General features: G+C 40.4%; 1 protein-coding gene across 1 annotated transcript in view; it reads left to right on the top strand.

Moving 5' to 3' along the window:
- Positions 1–18,586, top strand: part of madd (MAP-kinase activating death domain) — a 107,617-nt gene that overhangs the window by 57,774 nt on the left and 31,257 nt on the right. The window contains exons 18-22 of the mRNA XM_079554793.1: positions 5,861–5,969; positions 6,044–6,230; positions 6,604–6,754; positions 7,003–7,209; positions 13,353–13,403. Of these exons, the coding sequence (XP_079410919.1) occupies positions 5,861–5,969; positions 6,044–6,230; positions 6,604–6,754; positions 7,003–7,209; positions 13,353–13,403 (705 nt within the window). The remainder of the gene's footprint in view (positions 1–5,860; positions 5,970–6,043; positions 6,231–6,603; positions 6,755–7,002; positions 7,210–13,352; positions 13,404–18,586) is intronic.

The raw sequence follows: 18,586 nt of genomic DNA, 5'->3' as shown, positions 1-18,586 counted from the left end.
TGTGGACACTCTGACACTCTTCAAGGGATTAAATGCAGTTGTGCACATAAACAACAGCAAAAATTAAATAACAAACTGGTCAATTTGACAGGAAGTAGCTCGGTTTTATCACTGTTGATCAAGAGAGTTGAATGGAAACCAGTTTGATGTCAAAAAGCGAAGTGGAAAGGAAGGAGAGTGGACAGATTAGAGCTGAGTGAGATCCGCAAAACAGTGGAGATCAATATTGCCAAGGATTAGGAATTAGGTGGTGAAGAGAAGGGGACCAAAGACAAGCCCCTGGGGTACACCAAAAGTGGCAGGAAAAGGGTGGAATTTGGATGGACGTAGAACGGCCTGAAAGACAGGAATTGACCTTTCAAACCCCTCCACATTTCCTACTGTTTTAGCTTTACCCAAATCTAAAAGCTTCAAACATGACTGATCTGTTCAGACGCTCAGGGAATGTGTTTGTTTTGGCCACAGCTGACCTGGAAGCACCTCGGGCACATCCTTTTTTTTTTTTTCCCCTCTTTCATCTCTCTTACGGCAGAAATAATGACAAAGCTGTTTTACAAATTAAAATCAGGCTGTAAGACATTGCTTTACAGACGTCGAGCACTTCCGTTCCGCTGATACGACACAACTGAACAGGTCAGTCGTTCACCAGGAGAGGGCGGAGCCTCAGAGAGCAGGATTCAGGAGGATTACTGAGAGCTGCGTGAATGAAGCTACAAACCAAATAGCATAACAACATGGCTAAAAGCTCCAAAAAGTCGATTTTGCATGATATAGGACCTTTAAAGCCAGTGCCTTCAACAACTGAATATGGGCACAAATCCGTAGCGATGAAAAAACACCTATATCCGAACTACTTGACAGGGGTTGTTTGATGCCGACGTTAGCTGTGTTTGCACAAGGCTGCTTTTCTTCAGTAGACGTGGTATTCACACTCGGATGATGCCATTTTAAATGCGTTAACATGTTTGATGTGTTGCCTGCTGCAAACCCGATCTCCGTGGAACAATGTCGGCAACAACTTTGGATTTATCCACTCGTCTGTCCCCGTCATGAGTTTTAACCGGAAAACCAAAGTGTTCCCAAACAGGAGACTGTAGTGATGTGGAGGGTCTTCAAGCTCTGGCTTCTCTTTCGCTGTTGCCATGATGCCGTTTCTCTCAGCTACTCGTGCAGCTTCAATGTACGTCACTCAATAGCGTCCGTGCGGAAACTCACCTAAGAACTTTGTTCCGCGGCACTTAATATGACGCTAATAATAAATTTTACATTATTTAATGAAAAAAATACACCGAAACGTAAGTGGACCGAACCGAACAGGCCGAGCCGAAATGGTTCAATACATCCCCGTGAACCGTTACACCCCTACTTAGTTCTGCTTTAAAGTCAGCATAAGTGTAGGTTTTCAGTATTACATGCACACAGCATCAGACGCGTGTGTCATTAGCACTTGAGGAGAGGTATGCGGCGTTTTCTCGGTTTCTCATCCCCCCACGGTCCACCGAGCCGACCCACATCAATGGCAATTTCGAAACTGCCAATGTGGATGGAGCTTGATGTTTAGTGGCACTTTAAATTGTCTGTGAAAAGGTCAATTTAGCTGTATATCTGCTGCTTCTAAGAGCTCCACTTGTCACTCCGAGCATGTCGCGGGATAACCAACTGGGAGGGAAAAGATTGAGCTGGGAGATGCGTTTGACAGAAAAGCACAGAACCAATGGCCTCTAGTAAAGTAGATCCCTGTAGATTAACAGATCCTCACATCGTTTACATGATTGCCCACCCCTTTTCCACTTTACCTGTCTGTCTGTGGATCAGCACATCACCCGTTGTATAATCACAGTTCATAAAGGTAACACGAGCAGCAGAGGCTTGAACACAGTCTTGCGTAAAAGCCTTTTATAGGTCGCTCTTGCTGTCTGGCCCGTCACACACCCACAACGCATTACTGGTTTTCAAGTTCCTCACACAATGCTCACGGACTACAAAAGATTATGAAACAGTGGGATGGTTTGTGGCTTTTGTTTTCGGTTGAAAGATGAACAAACGCTTCGACATCTGTGGTTTCCTCTTGAGGAAGCTCTGTTGTCTTTAGGGTGAACAGTATAGTAGTATTTCCTGGGAGATTATTCATGTTTTTAGAGCAAAGTGGAATAATGATCAAGCTTTTTCTAACATTCAATCCTAACCAAACACCATTGTTGCATCGTTAATTAAACATCTACAAAGCTCATCCTTATTATTTGTAAATCATTCATAACTGCATAAATGGCAACTAATATTATTGCTCAGACCATGAAAGCAGCCTTTTCCCCTTTTCTTCATCTTAACCGTATCTGACTCGTGCCTACCCTTAACCAGACGCACTGTTACTATGGAAACAGCATTTTTTTACATGCTTCTAAATGATAAATAAGTAATTAGGAAAGGTTTTATAAAGTGTTTACAAATATTTGGTTTAAACACTGAACTTGAAGCTATACTTTGGCAATGGGTTAAGTAAATTTAGTCACATTTTGACGGGGCAGGCTGGACTGTTTTTGAGGGTTTTTCGACCATAGACATAAACAGGAGAAGCGTCATTCAGTCCTTACACATTACGGACAGTTAGCAAAGAAGCTACTCTGGTATACTTTGCAGATTCCATTAGCCTCCTCAGTGTATTTTCCCTATAGCCATTAGCATTAGCCACCAAACATGTCAAATTATGAACGATTCAGATGTTTTCAGCTGTTGTCAACACATCGACCACATTTAGGGGAGGCCAAAGCCTAGTTAGAAATCATTAATAAATGTACAGACCTTTGTATAATTTATTTTAGATACAAATTAGCATCTAAAAGTGTCCTCAGAGTCAGTGTTAATTTCGTCGACTAAAGTATTTAGTCTTAATTTTAGTCAAAGTGATATTTTTGACGACTAAAATTGGACTAAAACTAAATTAAAAGTTTTTCATGAGACTAAAACTATGACTAAAATGTCAGGTTATTTTAATCGACTAAAATAAGACTAAATAAAAATGAAAGGGAGAGACTAAAATCATCCACACTTCTATTGAGCGTCTGAAAGAGCCTCAGATCATGGAAATCCTCTGTTAAAGGATCAGCTCTGAGCTTTGTTCATGTGGAGCAGCTCCATGAAGCAGAGGAACAAGATTAAATATGATTATAATGAATATTATCAATGCAAAGTCGACTAAATTCGTCTTAAATTTAGTCGACTAAATTTACTTGCAATTTTAGTCGACTAAAACTAGACTAAAATTGAAGATATTTTTTTGACTAAAACTAGACTAAAATCGAATTACATTTTCGTCAAAAAACTAAGACTAAAACTAAATTAAAATATGTTGTCAAAATTAACACTGCTCAGAGTTACATGCTATATGCTAAGTCAAGTTTCTGCTTTTCACGGGTCTGCATCACAAATACACATCTAATGGACATTAAACATCATCTTATGACATGTACATGATAAAGAAACCACAGAACAGTAAGTAAATACTGTGAAATATGTCACACTTGGCCGTACTGTCGCTGCCTTCACTTTTCACCGTTAGCGTCGTTAGCGTTACTATGAAGAAGGAGCTTTACGGCTCACGGAGAAAACATTTCTGTGCAGTTTGGGGCTGTTTTACTCAAAGGACAGTCACTACGAAACAGCAGGGAATTACCTTTCACAGGTATGACTTATAATTTAAAGTTTATATTGTTATTTTGGTCACTTTTATCTGGTCTTTACAATCAGATTGACAAACGTTAATGGCAGTTTGTGGTTTGTTTACTGATGATCAAAATTAACCAAGAGGAAATAGGAATAATTACTAACAGAAAACATTGGTTAAGTTAAAATATAAATGCAATATAATGTGATTGAACAAAACAAGCCATGTTGATGTCAAGGCTGCCATCTACTGGTTGTATGGGTCAATTACAGCTCAATTATGGCCTGTGCGATAAAAACTTCATAAAATATATATATATCATTTTAAAATGTGGCAAGAATATTACAAAAATATCAAACTGTGATTAGTAGCAATCCTTAATCCTTATGATCACAAAAGCCAAGTTCCAGCCAGTTCCATTACATTACATTGGCTTCATAATAACATGTGCCGGACCAAGATGGCGGCGTCCGTATTGCCACAATGGAACGAAGCCACTTTGGACATTTCTCCTTTTTATTTCTATGGTTTCGACAGCCAAAAGTGAACCCGCTCCACACCCAAAGCCAAAGAGCTCCAACCCCAGACCACTTCAGCCTTGGCGTGACATGATTTAGAGGAGGGAGAATGCACTTAAACTTGAGCTATGCTAGTTCATTAGCAAACAGCTGTTTCTGGTCGGGGAATCCAATGAGACGATCTCTTGTTTAGAAACATTTAGAAAACACTTGTAAAATCCACAGCTTTGCCTCATAAGTTGAAATTAACATGAAAAACTTGGCTAAAGTCATTCAGTAGTTCTCACTCTGCATTGACGTTCGTGATTGCAGCCCCACAGTGCCTCCTGCTGGCCAATTCCAAACCGCTCTAGGCCACTTTCTTCTAAAGGCACTTGAAACGCAAACCTGTGGGGGTCTGTCCTGTTCCACTCCTGTCGAAATTAGACCTTAGAGACCGTAGACAGCGTGAATGTGTGGATGTCGTGCTGTCCCATATATTGTGTTAGTTTATTAATAGACTGCAGTTTTGTCCGAGTCCTGCAGGGTCACCTTCTCCTCCTCCTCCACTGTGATGTGTGCTATATACGAGCGCTATAGACAAGTGCAGACCCTCTTCTCTTCTGTTTGTTGTGACTTCTGTTTGCACTTGGGGAGGTCGGGATGAGGGTGAAAGAGCTGTGAGCTGGATTGAATAGAATGTGCTCGATAATGGGCAGGCTTTGCATAAGGGCTGGACGATATGGCCAATAAGAAAAAATGCTTTCATGATTTATAAAAACAGAGAAGGCAGACCTCACCTACAACAACAAAAATGAATGCTCACCAATTCAGTGTAATTGATTATACACAAAACTCCATTGTTCTCATCCAAACTTCTCCTTTGTGTCCCCCAGAATTAAATGTAAACCTGACGATTAAAACCCATGATAAATATTAAGATTGACCAAAGCTGACTCTGCAATTCTGATTATTTAGATTCATTTCCCGGCCCTCTACAGCAGTGGTTCCCAACTTTTTTTTCCTTGAAGCCCCTCCCCCCTCAGGACGTAAATTATGACCTGATCATCAGACCAGGCAAAGCTCTGGGCCCCCCCTACTTTCCCAGGCGTCCCCCCTCCGGTCGGCAACCACTTCTCTACAGGAGTGTGTCCCAACCAGGGTACGGGGACCCCTGGGGGTACTCGAGGACCTAGCAGGGGGTACTTGGAACTATATCAGATTGAAAAAAGGGGAAAATTTAACATTTTTATAGGAAAAGGTGTAATTTTCAGTAATATGTGTTGCTTTGGGAGAATTTTAGGTTTCTTTTGACTGCAACATTGTCCTTTTTCTTACAAATACCACTTTTAAGTAATGACTTTCTAAATAAACTGCAACACCCTTGAGGTAGGGGGTACACGGTCGACCACTGAAAGGCCAAAGGGGCACGAAAGACAATAAACATTGGGAACCACTGCTCTACAGTATGTAAAGCTCAGTTTTATTGTTATCAAAGCAGGGTACATACTAATTTAAGTGTAGGCATCTTTTAGACCTTGTGGATGAATGAATTAAGAATTATATATTATATTAAAAAATGTCCCAAAGTCATCTTAGCATCCCTGGTTCGTACAGTTCACTCCTGACGAATCCCCTCGTCCTGTATAACACTCCTCTCTCTGATCAGTCTCATGCTGTATTGGTGATGCTCCTGTTTCAGGTGCCCGTGCGCCCCGGGCTCTGGTGGACCAGAAGTCCTCTGTGATCAAGCACAGCCCCACAGTGAAGAGGGAGTCCCCCTCCCCTCAGGGCCGAGTCAACAACAACAGGTACAGCAGGTTTGACACGAGACCGCGACGCACAGGAGACGACTGTGGCTCATTTGCATGCGTGTCCTCCGCAGTGAGAACCAGCAGTTCCTGAAGGAGGTGGTGCAGAGCGTTCTGGACGGCCAGGGCGTGGGCTGGCTCAACATGAAGAAAGTGCGCCGCCTGCTGGAGAACGAGCAGCTGCGCGTCTTTGTGCTGAGCAAACTGAACCGGGCCGTCCAGTCGGAGGAGGACGCCAGGCAGGAGATCATACGAGACGTGGTGAGACAACAAAGCAATGTGTACTCGGAGTTATATCTGAGAGATGATTATGAACTTAGTCAGTTTGGAGTCTTTAAAATATAAGTTTCACATGAGTCACAATAATTACTCTTAGCAACTTATTGTTCAGTTTATGACAGATAAACACAACATTTTGGCCTCTATATGTTTCATCACTACATTTATTTACATTTTTCCGTAATTGCCTGCCCTGGGGTAGACTGACAGAAGCATGGCTACCACTCACTCACACACTACATTTACCCAGGCTTCCTGGTGTCCCCAAATCATACTGCAGAGTTTTTATACCTCAGTGAACTTCAATGATCCCTAGTTTGTTTTTTTAAATATGAAACCTGCGTCTTTGTTACAGGAGGTGAACAGAAAGGTGTACAAGGGCATGCTGGACATTTTGAAGTGCACCGTGTCCAGCCTGGAGCACTCGTACACCAACGCCGGCCTGGGAGGGATGGCCAGCGTCTTCAGCCTGCTGGAGATCGCTCGCACGCACTACCAAACCAAAGGTGCTCTTTTAAAACCCTCTTCATCTGTCAGGAAACGTCATGTATCTGTTCACATTGTCCGAATTCGAGTCTGCTACTAACTCCGCGTACTGCGCTTGATGCCGCCGGAACACGAAGCCGCTCAGAGTTGAATGTCTTAACACTTTGCTTCCTCGCTCTTCACTAACCTCTCCATTTCTCTGTTTTGTAAACGCTGACAAAACCGTGTGTCCGGCCTGCCTCCATTTTAACTCTGGTAACTCTGCTAGACCCCGAAAAGCGAAACAAGCGAAGCCCCACAGAAAGCTCTAGCAGCCCGGGGAGTAAGGAGAGCCCGTCTGGTCGCACGGAGGCCGCCAGACCCCCCGCCCTCCTGAACGTCCCGCACCTGCAGCTGCCCCCGCACAGCACGGGCAAAGGCACCAGGCACTTTGACACGCGCAGCCTGAACGAGGAGAACTTTATTGCCTCGATTGGTGTGTACTCCGCTCCGGCCCTGTCGCATGTGCTCTGTGAGACCCCCCCTTCTCCCCTAATGCTTGTCAGAAACAGTCTGAACCCCCCCCCACCGCTCGAGACCGTGTCAGTGGATCATACTAACTGTTTCAGCCAATATTCCACACATGTGATCGACAGGCACAGTTCAGCAGAGCCTTCACGCCTCCGGTTCCTGAAGTAAAATGACTTGTTCAAGGGGCTAGAAGCAAGTCGGCCATTTTATACTCACTACTGCCACCTCAGGTCATACGTGTAACTGCACCTTCTATATTAAGCTCGTGCATGACGGCAATTCGGACCCGCAGTAACACCGTTGTTAGTGACAGTGCAGGATTTTAACATGTCGGGGGAGGAAAATACTTAAGGCGAGACACGGCAGGTGAAAGTATTGATTTTTCACGCAGTGGTCGAAGTGGAGATTTAAATCTATTTTCCTCCCTTTACATCTTAGTTTTCATGTCAGATATAAAAATGATGATGTTTATTTTATGATGTTTTGTCTGCGAGGTGGGGGCGACCCGGAAGTAGCTGCTGCGCCGCGTAGAAACGCCGTCTTTCAAGCGGGTTTTCATTCAAAAATATTGACAGATTTTACATCCACATGTCCTGCTAAGGGGCCCCGTGATGACGCTTTCACCCAAATATGGTGTTTTTCCTCCTATGAGACGCTGGAGCGGAAGAGTCGGAGAACGGGCCGAGCATGAGCACTCGCTACAAAACTTCAGGGCTGGTTTTCTCTGAATGAGAGAAGCCGCACTCGGGCAGAGCCTGAGCCCTTATAGAAGCTCCCACAGACTCCAAACTTTACAGTCTTAGACCTAACAATATTTTGAAGGTTTTTTCAGAGGTATTTTTTAACATCTAATTCCTAGCCTGATTTATTCAGCTTTGAAACCAAAAAAACAGGCGGAATTTCAGTTTTTACAGTTTTTACAGATTTTTTCACTGATGATTAGTTTATTGAAAAACTAAACAAAATATCCAAAATCCCCTCCGAAAAAATCTTAGTTACTAATATGTCAATAAAATAAAACCATAAAATTTAATCTGGCTCAATTCATTATTTTGATTTCGTTGCCCAAAATATAGGCAATTTTGGCCATTTTAATGCTCAAAATGCCTTATTTTTTTGCCAATCCTATCAGATGACGTATGACGCTGTAAACTTTCGAGCTAAACTATTTAGAACACGGTCGAAAGCTTGATCGAACAATGGCGTTGCGTCTGCAGCTGTCATGTTGGATCAGTAAATAAACTTTTTTTAATATATAGCGATAGCGAGGCTAGTTTCTCCAGAGTATAATGTGGTAAATTAAGTAATTTCAAGGGCCGTCTTCTCAAAATGCATTTTTCTCACAAGTAGCTCCTACAGACTTAAATTTTTTCATTCTTGGACTAAACAACATATTTTTTATTTTTTTTTGTGTGAAGGATTTTTTTTAAGACCATATATTCCATCCATTATTCAGATTTCGGCGCCAAACGTATAACATTTGCGAACTCGTTCCTCCAGCTGTGGCTATTGAGCTTTTAGCCCGTGATTAGCTTTGTTTGTTTTCTTCTAGCTCACACCAAACTTTCTTTCTGCTGCTCGATTAGCCTGCAGTGCCCTCTAGTGGCATCTGAAATTACATATTTGAATTTAAAAAATGGGGGAGAAAATAATCACATATTAGTTGCTCCGGAGTATAAGACAAACTATGAAAACAACTTATAGTCTGGAAAATACGGCAGCCTACACTTTTAAAAATGTGAGTTTTTCTTCAGGAACCAGGACTCTGTTGAGCTCAGTTGTGTCAGAAACGCCCTCGTCTTTCTTCAGTCCTCAAAGTGTGTGTAATATTGGCCAGTTGCTGCTTGACCAGCCTCCTCTAACACGCCCCCGTTTGCCCCTGTGGACTCGTGTGTGTGTGTGTGTGTGTTCAGCCTGTTGCATCGTGACTGCATGTGTGTCCTTTGGAACTCTTAAATCTGCAGTAGTGGACCACGAAATCCCAAGGTCTGTTTTTGAGCCTTTACTGCAGGTTTCTGCCAGGCGTACAATGGCAGCTCCCTTTTGCTCTGCGCATGGAGGGTGGAAGCTTCATCTCCCCCGTAAACAGGCCCAGTAGAGACGACGAGAGACGCTATCCTCCTCCGAGTGGTTTGGACGTAAATTCAAAATCCCAAGATCAGTTTTTTCTTTTCGGTTTTCTCTGGGTCTGTCTACGTGGGACTTTTCTGAGCGCTCCACCCCGCACCCTTCTTCTCCCCCCTTTTAGAGATTGCACCTTCAATTCTACAGAATGCTTTGAGACTTGCATCCTAGCTTCTGCGACTGCTTCATCTCACCCACCGGGGCAGGTCGAGCCTCCCAAAACGCCATCCCATGCTGTTTTCTCAACATTCACCTCCTCCTCTGTGCCATCGCTCTGGAGGGCCACACTTAGAGGCCTTTTTTCCTCTAGTGCCCACTCAGCAACGCTCGCTTTCATCTGCCCAGCTTTCAGGCTTTTATAACTACGCGCTAACACATGGAAACCCTCCTCCCCCGTGGAGCTAAGCGAGTCGAGCCAGGACAAAAACTAGAAGAAGAAACATTATCTGACTTCTAGTTGGTGATAAGATAAAACTGCACTCATGTTCCAGCTCAATTTCCAGTTCAAGTTTATATTTTAATCCCTGTTTTTTTGTTTATATAGTTATTTCAGAAAGACAAATTAATGCTTCAATAATGCTAAATAGTTGCATTCCAATCCAACTTTAACCTCTTAACTCCCACCTGAACGGATCCCATTTTCTCCTGTTTGGCTTTACCCTAATCAAAAAGCTTCTTGGGGAAAAAACACCAAAATAGCCACAAAAAATGAGAAGAAAACAAGGATGTAAACGCAACAAAAATGTGACAAAAATTCAACCAAAGAGTGACAAAAATTCAACAAAAATGTGACAAAAATTCAGCAAAAAAATCAACAAAAAGTGACAAAAAACTCAACCAAAAAGTGACAAAAATTCAACAAAAATGTGACAAAAATTCAACAAAGATGGGACAAAAATTCAACAAAAACTCAACAAAAATGTGACAAAAACTCAACCAAAAAGTGACAAAAATTCAACAAAAATTTGACAAAAAAATCAACAAAGATGTGACAAAAATTCAACAAAAATTTGACAAAAAATCGACAAAGATGTGACAAAAATTCAACAAAAATGTGACAAAAACTCAACCAAAAAGTGACAAAAATTCAACAAAGATGTGACAAAAATTCAACAAAAACTCAACAAAAATGTGACAAAAACTCAACCAAAAAGTGACAAAAATTCAACAAAAATGTGACAAAAATTCAACAAAAATTTGACAAAAAATCAACAAAGATGTGACAAAAATTCAACAAAAATTCAACAAAAATGTGACAAAAACTCAACCAAAAAGTGACAAAAATTCAACAAAAATGTGACAAAAACTCAACCAAAAAGTGACAAAAATGTGACAAAAATGTGACAAAAACTCAACCAAAGAATGACAAAAATTTAACAAAAATGTGACAAAAACTCAACAAAAAAATCAACAAAATGTGACAAAAAGCTCAACCAAAAAGTGACAAAAATTCAACAAAAAAGTGACAAAAATTCAACAAAAATGTGACAAAAATTCAACAAAAATGTGACAAAAACTCAACCAAAGAGTCACAAAAACTCAACAAAAATGTCGCAAAAATGTAAAAAGCAAAAAACAAAAGGTGACTCAACACAGCAACAACGTGAGGATAACAATCAGTTTTGTGGGTCTTAGCTTTCAAATGAGGTGTTACACAGGCCTATATAATAGCCAAAGAGGACAGAATGCATTTGGTTTAGGCGGGTGGTAAGAGGTTAAACTAGCACTTTAAAAACAACATAGTCGACCAAAGTGCTTTACACAAAACACAATACAGTTAAATGAGTAAAGATAAGACAGTACAGTAAGAGTCAACTCCCCAGGGGGTCAAATGCCGGAAAAAATATGTTTTTAGGAGAGATATGAAAACAGGAGTGAATCAGTCAGTCTGATATTTAAAGGCAGCTCATTCCACCGAAAAAGCACAATCACCTCTCAGCTTTTTTTTTAGACTTAGGAACCACCAGAGGAGCCTGATCTGCTGAACTCAGTAAGCGAGAGGGGACATAGGGAGCAAGGAGGTCACACAGGTACTGGGGGGCCAGACCATGCAGACATTTAAAAACAAATACAAATTTTAAAGTCAATGCGGAAGTGCACTAAAGTCCACACCAAACAATGAGTTGTTTCTTCCTCAAGTGGGTAGACCTACCTATTTAAAGGCCCATTGACATACAGTATAATTGTGGCTCAGCGGTTCCCAACAGTGAACAAGTCAAACCGTTGTAAGTGGAGTTTGCACGTTCTCCCTGTGTCTGCACTGCAAAAGGTATTTAACTAGATCAGTATAAACATCTCAATTTGAGCATAACAATCCAAATTTTTGTTGTTTTGACTAGTTAAGAAGTGCTTGGGCATTTGTCCTAGATTATTTCACTTGTTCTGAGATGTTTCTGACTCGTTTCGACTCGGTCTTCTTCACTCATTGGCAATTTTACTTTCTTATTTCAAGCGAGATTTACCCTAGAAAATGTCCTCAAACAAGCAAAGTAAACTTGGTCCGATCAGGAAAAGTGTCTAAATGAGTGAAAACCGCTCAAAACAAGATACATTTCCTCAATTCATTTAAGCCAATGCTTGATATTTACTTTTTGTAGTGTGTATAGATTTTCACCGGGTGCTCCAGTTTCTCCTAACAATAGAAACTTGTACTATAGGGACTCCCATGAGGGGAGGACAATTCAATTAATTAAGCAACCCCACATGCGGTTATGCACAGTTAATTTCAGGGATTGCTTCCCTTTTGCATTACTTTCGTTAGCTTGTATTTATATTATGGCTGGGAATCTTTATTCCGATTAATTAAGTACATACATACTCCTGGAACCGCCACCTTAACGTGGTGGAGGGGTTTGAGCGCCCGAATGATCCTGGAGCTCTGTTGTCGGGGGCTTCGTGCCCCTGGTAGGGTCTCCCATAGCAAACAGGTCCTCGGTGACGGGTCAGACAAAGAGCGGTTCAGAAGCCCCTTATGAGAGCCCCGGTTAATCGTGAGGCCGTCCTTCTGTGGACCCACCACCTGCAGGAGGCGCCATAAGGGGCTGGTGCAGTGTGATTTGGGCTCCAACAGCACGACCCGGAAACGGACAAGTGGAAGAAGATGGATGGATGGATTATTACATATGGTTTAATGCAATTAAAAATATTTATCAGAATTAATCACACTTTACTTTAGCGGCACAGACACATTTTCCTTTTTCCTGCAAGACTTTGCTTAAGAGCGAACGCCGCATAAAGCCAAAAACAATTTTACTGTCAAACTTATTCACACAGTTACACCGACATAAACTTATGTAAAAAGATCATTCTCGTAAATCAAACTTGTATCGTCTTTGAAATGATCACACAAGCCTTCACTTAAAACAAGTTAAAATGTAAGAAAATACAAAGAAGCATCTAAAATATAGCTCTAAAAAGAAACTCCTAAACAAATTATGTTTAAATATGATTAATTGCGATTAATTTATTACGAAGACCATTATTTAAGTCCCACCACTGATTTATATTTATAACTTTATCTGGGTTGATCAAAATCAGACTCCGTGGGATTCCTTTCATGAAAAGTTCATTCTTCTAGAGAAGGTTAGTCTCGAAACATCAGCCATTTTTGATCGATACATCAAACTCTTGAGTTTACTTTAGTGGCTTGTTTCCTTTCGTCTGGGCTGAGCTGAGTAGGTACTACTGGAAAACCGGCTACACACAGTATTCTTCCCCAGTGTGACTCTACAGGGCTTTGGCAAGTGTGGCTGGGTTGTACTGTTAACCTTACCAGCTTGTTGACATGTTTTTTGTTCATCATGTTTTTATCCAAATGAGCCTCTCGCCAACATGACCCAACCATCCCTCCTCAGTAACGGTTTCTCAGATGCTTAGTTTGTTTTGTTAAGTTTCAAATGCTCACCCACCATACATGCCTTTTCAACCAGCTCTTTGACTCTCTCTCTGTCTTTCTCTCCTTGCTTGCAATGCATCTTGGGGTAGAATTGTGGAGCAAGCACCAGGATAAGCAAAAAGCTATGGAAAAACAACAGAGTAAGAGACTTTGCACACACCAAGGAAGTAAAAACTTTTGGGGTGTACCTTTTCCTGCCCTCTTCCCCACCCCGTTTTTTTACTTCGACATCGACAGTTTCTCATCATAACCATTGGGATTTTGAACTTAAACATTTATGTACACACTCTGGAGTATGACTACACTGCCTGGTCAAAAAGTACAACAAATGGTTTGAACAAAGCGCAAAGAAGCTCAAGACAATTACTGCAATGTGCCCAAGCAAAGGATATTAATCTTTACTTTCTCCACACACTAAGAATGTGCCAGAGCCCCAGGCCCCTTCAAAAGAGTGACCATTGAGAGGATTCTGCGAAATATTATGTGTATAAAGAAAACAACACAGGACCTAAGATTGAACCTTGTGGTACCCCACAGGTGAGGAGCAGGGATTTAAATCCACTGTAAAACTTAAATTTCTTAAAGGGAGGGTATTATGTAAAATTGACTTTTTTAAGCTTTACGTCACGTTATTATGTCATTCCCTCATTAAAAACATGCCTGAAGTGTTGCCTTGGCACATTCACGTATTTTTGAGTAATCTGTAAAAACTCTGATGGCGGCCATTTTAGGGATAGGTTTGCCTGAGTCCTCCTAGGAACGCCCCCACCTCCTGGAGACGCCTCCGAGCTTTTGTCACCAGCCGAGTAACCAACCACTGCTCCTCAGCAGAACCCCCTCCCCACTGATGCCACAGACAGCGTGTGGAGGGGGCGTGTCGGAAAGGCTCAGAGGTTCTTAAAGAGACAGAGGCCTATTTCAAGACATTCACTACAGCCATTTTGAGAGAGGCATTTTATACAAGGCAGTTATTCTAATTGACTCCATTTACAGACCAACAGAAGGTTTGGTCATCATTGTAGTGTGATATAGACTGGTGCTATGTGATTGACAAAAGCAGAATACCCCCTCTTTAAATGCCAATTTCTCCATGATATGACTGTAATATAACAGCACACTGTGGCTCAGAGGGTAGAGGCGCCAATAACAGAGAAGTTGGCAGTTCAAATCCCCTCAGGTGCAGACTGTTGTGCCCTTAGGCAAGGCAAGTCACCCACTGTCCATGTGAATGTGGTGTGTGGTGAGTTGTTTAGGTATTGGTCAGAACAGACGATGATGCTGATTAGCAGCATCACTTCCATCAGTCTGCACCAGGGCAGCTGCGGCTACAATAGTAGCTTACCACCATATATGGTGTGAGTGAGTAATGAGGTAATGACTATTGACTATTGTTTAGCTCTTTGAGAAACCTTTTAATACAGGCTTGTAGAGCGTAATAAAAGTGTAAGCCTATCATATTATTATCATAGATACAATGTATTCATGGAGCTCATATTGTGGAAGAAAACAGTCAATTTATAGTATATTCCGTATAAGTTACATGGCTTCTTTCTCTGTGCACAAAAGTATTGAACTTGCTGTAACTATCCTTTAACAGTTTGCTGTCTTTTCTGACCAGGCAGTGTTTTCCAGAATGTTAAAGTATTTCTTGTCTTTGAACAACTGACGGTTTCTCACTAAACCAGTGTGGTCCTTTACTTATCCACCCTATGCTTCAATGACTTATGTTTTTTGTTTTTTTATATGGTGATATTGGATTATCTTACTACAGCTTGATTTTCTACTTTCTAAGTGAAAACTGCTGCCCTGTGTTACTTAATCTTTCCCTGTTTCAAGTGTCATGTTGTATAAAGTTACAAAGGGAACAGTTTTCTGATTGTCTGGAATTTGCTTTCAAAATAATAGAAAAAGAAGGAAAAAATTGCCTACATACTTAAAAAAAAGAAAAAAAAGCCGAAATGTTGCAGGAACTGCTAATGTAGGCCTAAATGGTCAATAACGTAATAACATTGCAATTATGTAATACAATTTTAGAGCCGCTGATGAAGTCAATTGAATTTGCCCATAGAATAAACAGGTGCTCGTCATATCATAAGAATATCATGAAAAGGTTCATTTATTTCTGTTTTTTCACTTAAAATGTGAAACTAATATATGATATAGACTCGTTACATGTAAAGTGACATATGTCAAGCCTTTATTTGTTATAATTTTGATGATTATGGCTCACAGTCCATTTTCGAAATGTTCTAATTTTATGACATTTTTACAAGCTGAGCCATAACAATCAAAATCATAACAAATAAAAGCTACATATCTCTTTGCATGTAATAGGTCAATCATATGTTAGTTTCACAGTTAAAGATGAACAACAGAAGTGAATGCACTTTATCATGATATTCTAATTATATGACGAGCACCTGTATGTATATATATATATATACTATATGTTACGTGAAAACAATACGCTAGTTCCACTATCCTGATTTACAAACTACCACAATTTTATTCTAGTGAGGATTAGATTAGACCTGCTCTATTACATTTTTGTCTTGATGCCAAAGGCTAATTTAGGAGGATAATACAGTACAATCAAAACTATAGATCGTTATTTTATGCACTTTATTCTTTACATCTTAAGGGCTGGGACGATCGGATTGTAGCGTAATACTCCAAGTATCGATACTTTAACAAGTATCGCAATGCTTTCAATATTTGTGTTTGGAGGTATTTTTATCCTGCACTCCTTCATTTTCCAGTAACAGAACTTTGTTACATTTTGTATTAATCAACTTTTCAGTCTTAACACTTAAATAAATGTCAAATGGCATTTGATTAATAAACTTTGGACACATGACTGTTTTATTTTTATACACTAAAAAAAATTGGATCGTCCCAGCTCTACATCCTACGTATATATTTCCCAATATGTAGCCAGTGATTATCTGTCCATTGGATAATAGGTAGCGTTCACGTGACATCACAACATGTCCAATTATTTTCTCGGAAAATCGTCAAAAAGTGGTGGCAATATGCGAAAACATGAGCGTTATGTTGTCCAATAGAAAGGACTTTCAGACATAAATATAATATCACAGGTTTGTGAATCCAATCACGATCAAATAGACCCTTTAATTGCTGGTAAACATTCGGGGTTTAGCTGGAGGCAGGAAGTTAGATTCCTATCTATTTCCATTGTAGCTGTTGTCATGGTAGTGATAAACAAATGTTTAGCTGTTTTTGGAAATAATAATATAAACCTTATTTTATCGTCTCAAATGTCGTTCCTCTTGGTCTTGCAACTTAAGCCACAACAGAACCACATTTTTTAGTTGTAGTTTTACACTTATAATCGCTAGTTTTAGTTTAATCTTTTTTCTCTTGATCACTTCCTGCCTCAAGGTGATGTCACTGATGATGTCACCAGTTAAAGGGTCTACACTGATGAGGAAAAACATTTGGCAATTTTCGTTTTGGAGATTTCTTCCAAAAACTGCATTTCTCCCATAGAGTTGTATTGGCCCCGCCCTCCGCCTGACATTATGACATCATCACATTCTAAATCGTGAACGCCACCTATTAAGAAATATAAAATCACAAATCATGAGGATAATTAATCTCAAAGCGCTCAACATCAAGGAACCTCTCACCCTACGCTCTACTATCCACACCACCAAATGTATCCCATAATTAACAAAAGGTAATTTCCTTCTTGGCCGGACAGTTTTATTTCATGATTGGCCTGTTATTACGTTATTGTCTTTGTTACTTTATCGGTTGGTACAAATGTTCTTCAGTAGTAGCACTTGAAACGAAGTTGCGCCTGAGTTTGTGTGCATGCCTAACTGCCTGTATCCTGTCGTCCTGTGGTGAATCCCCGGTGTTTACTATGGGCCAAACCCGCAGCCTTGACGCAGACTGACTCACGCTTCACCCGTAACTCCTCGGTTTGATGGCACTGATAACTGCACCTTCTGCTTGCCCCTTTTGTCACTTCTTTGTCTGGTTTTTCAAATTGTTGATGTGTTCTCGAACGTGTCCGGCGCGGAAGACGACGTCCTGTGAGCCTAATATCAAAAAGGGTCTAGGCCTGTCACGATGGCTATTTCCATTTATCATTCAATTCATGTGAACCCAGGTGTCATTTTGGAGTATCTTAGTATCACTTGTCTTAGTTGTGTAGTGTAGGATGATAAACATAATGTATCTATGACAAGTTCTAAGCCAGTGATTCGTGATTAGATTAGTAGCATTATTACCACTCAAACTGTGGTACTTGGGCCTCTTCGCTTAATTTATATTTAGGTAGAATTATTGTCTTTAAAGTGCACACGAGACATTGGACACAATTTTTGCTGAAACATTGTAAACACAATTATATTTAAGATTTTCCTAAACATTATGCCCAGTTTTCTGTAGTTTGGCCATTTTTTTGTGATTTATCGTTTCACTTCCTTATTGGACACAGACAGGAAGTGACCATATATTATATATATATATATATAATCGGCCATATATGGTCATGTTTGAAAACAGTTAAGGGGGAAAACAATTTGGAGAAAAATCTGAACTTTCTCTAATTATTCAAAAACGACTAACAAATGCTGAATTATGAATATAGTTTTCTACTAAATAAAGATGCAAAGACATGGGGAGGAGCAAAGTGGTTCAACAGCCCATAAATACATTATGCTAATGCTAGCTAACGCTTGCTACAACTGCCGTTTTTTTGCTTCTACTGATCAATCTGCTGTGAAAAAACATCCATATGGACCCGATTTAGACTTGACTTTATTTGTATGTGATGAATGAGTTTACATTCCACCAGAAAATGGCTAAAAACTGTGAAAACAGTGTTTCCCAGAAGATTCTCGCGTCATAGAAGGGGGCGTGGCTTCGCTGAGGGGGAAAGTAGAATCTTTAGAGAAACACAACTTATTTACCATAAATAAAGTCAAGTCTAAATCGGACCCATATGGATATTTTCTCACAGCAGTTTGTTCAGTAGAAGTGAAAAAACGGCAGTTGTAGCTCGCACTAGCTAGCCGTTAGCATTAGCTAATGTATTTATGGGCTGTTGAACCACTTTGCTCCTCTCCATGTCTTTGTATCTTTATTTAGTAGAAAACTATATTCATAATTGAGCATTTGTTAAAGCATTTTTTTTTTTTTATTGGAGAAAGTTTAGATTTTCTTAACTGTTTTCAAACATGACCATATATAGCCGATTCCAGAGATGCCGTCTTTATAGATACAGGCAAACCATTTTAAACTGTTGCCGTGCCAACCATGTTATATCAATGGGAAATGGGTCAAACTGCTA

This window comes from Gobius niger (assembly GCF_951799975.1).
Source record: "Gobius niger genome assembly, chromosome: 4".
Taxonomy (NCBI): Eukaryota; Metazoa; Chordata; class Actinopteri; order Gobiiformes; family Gobiidae; genus Gobius; species Gobius niger.
This window is presented reverse-complemented; position numbering and strand designations above follow the sequence as displayed.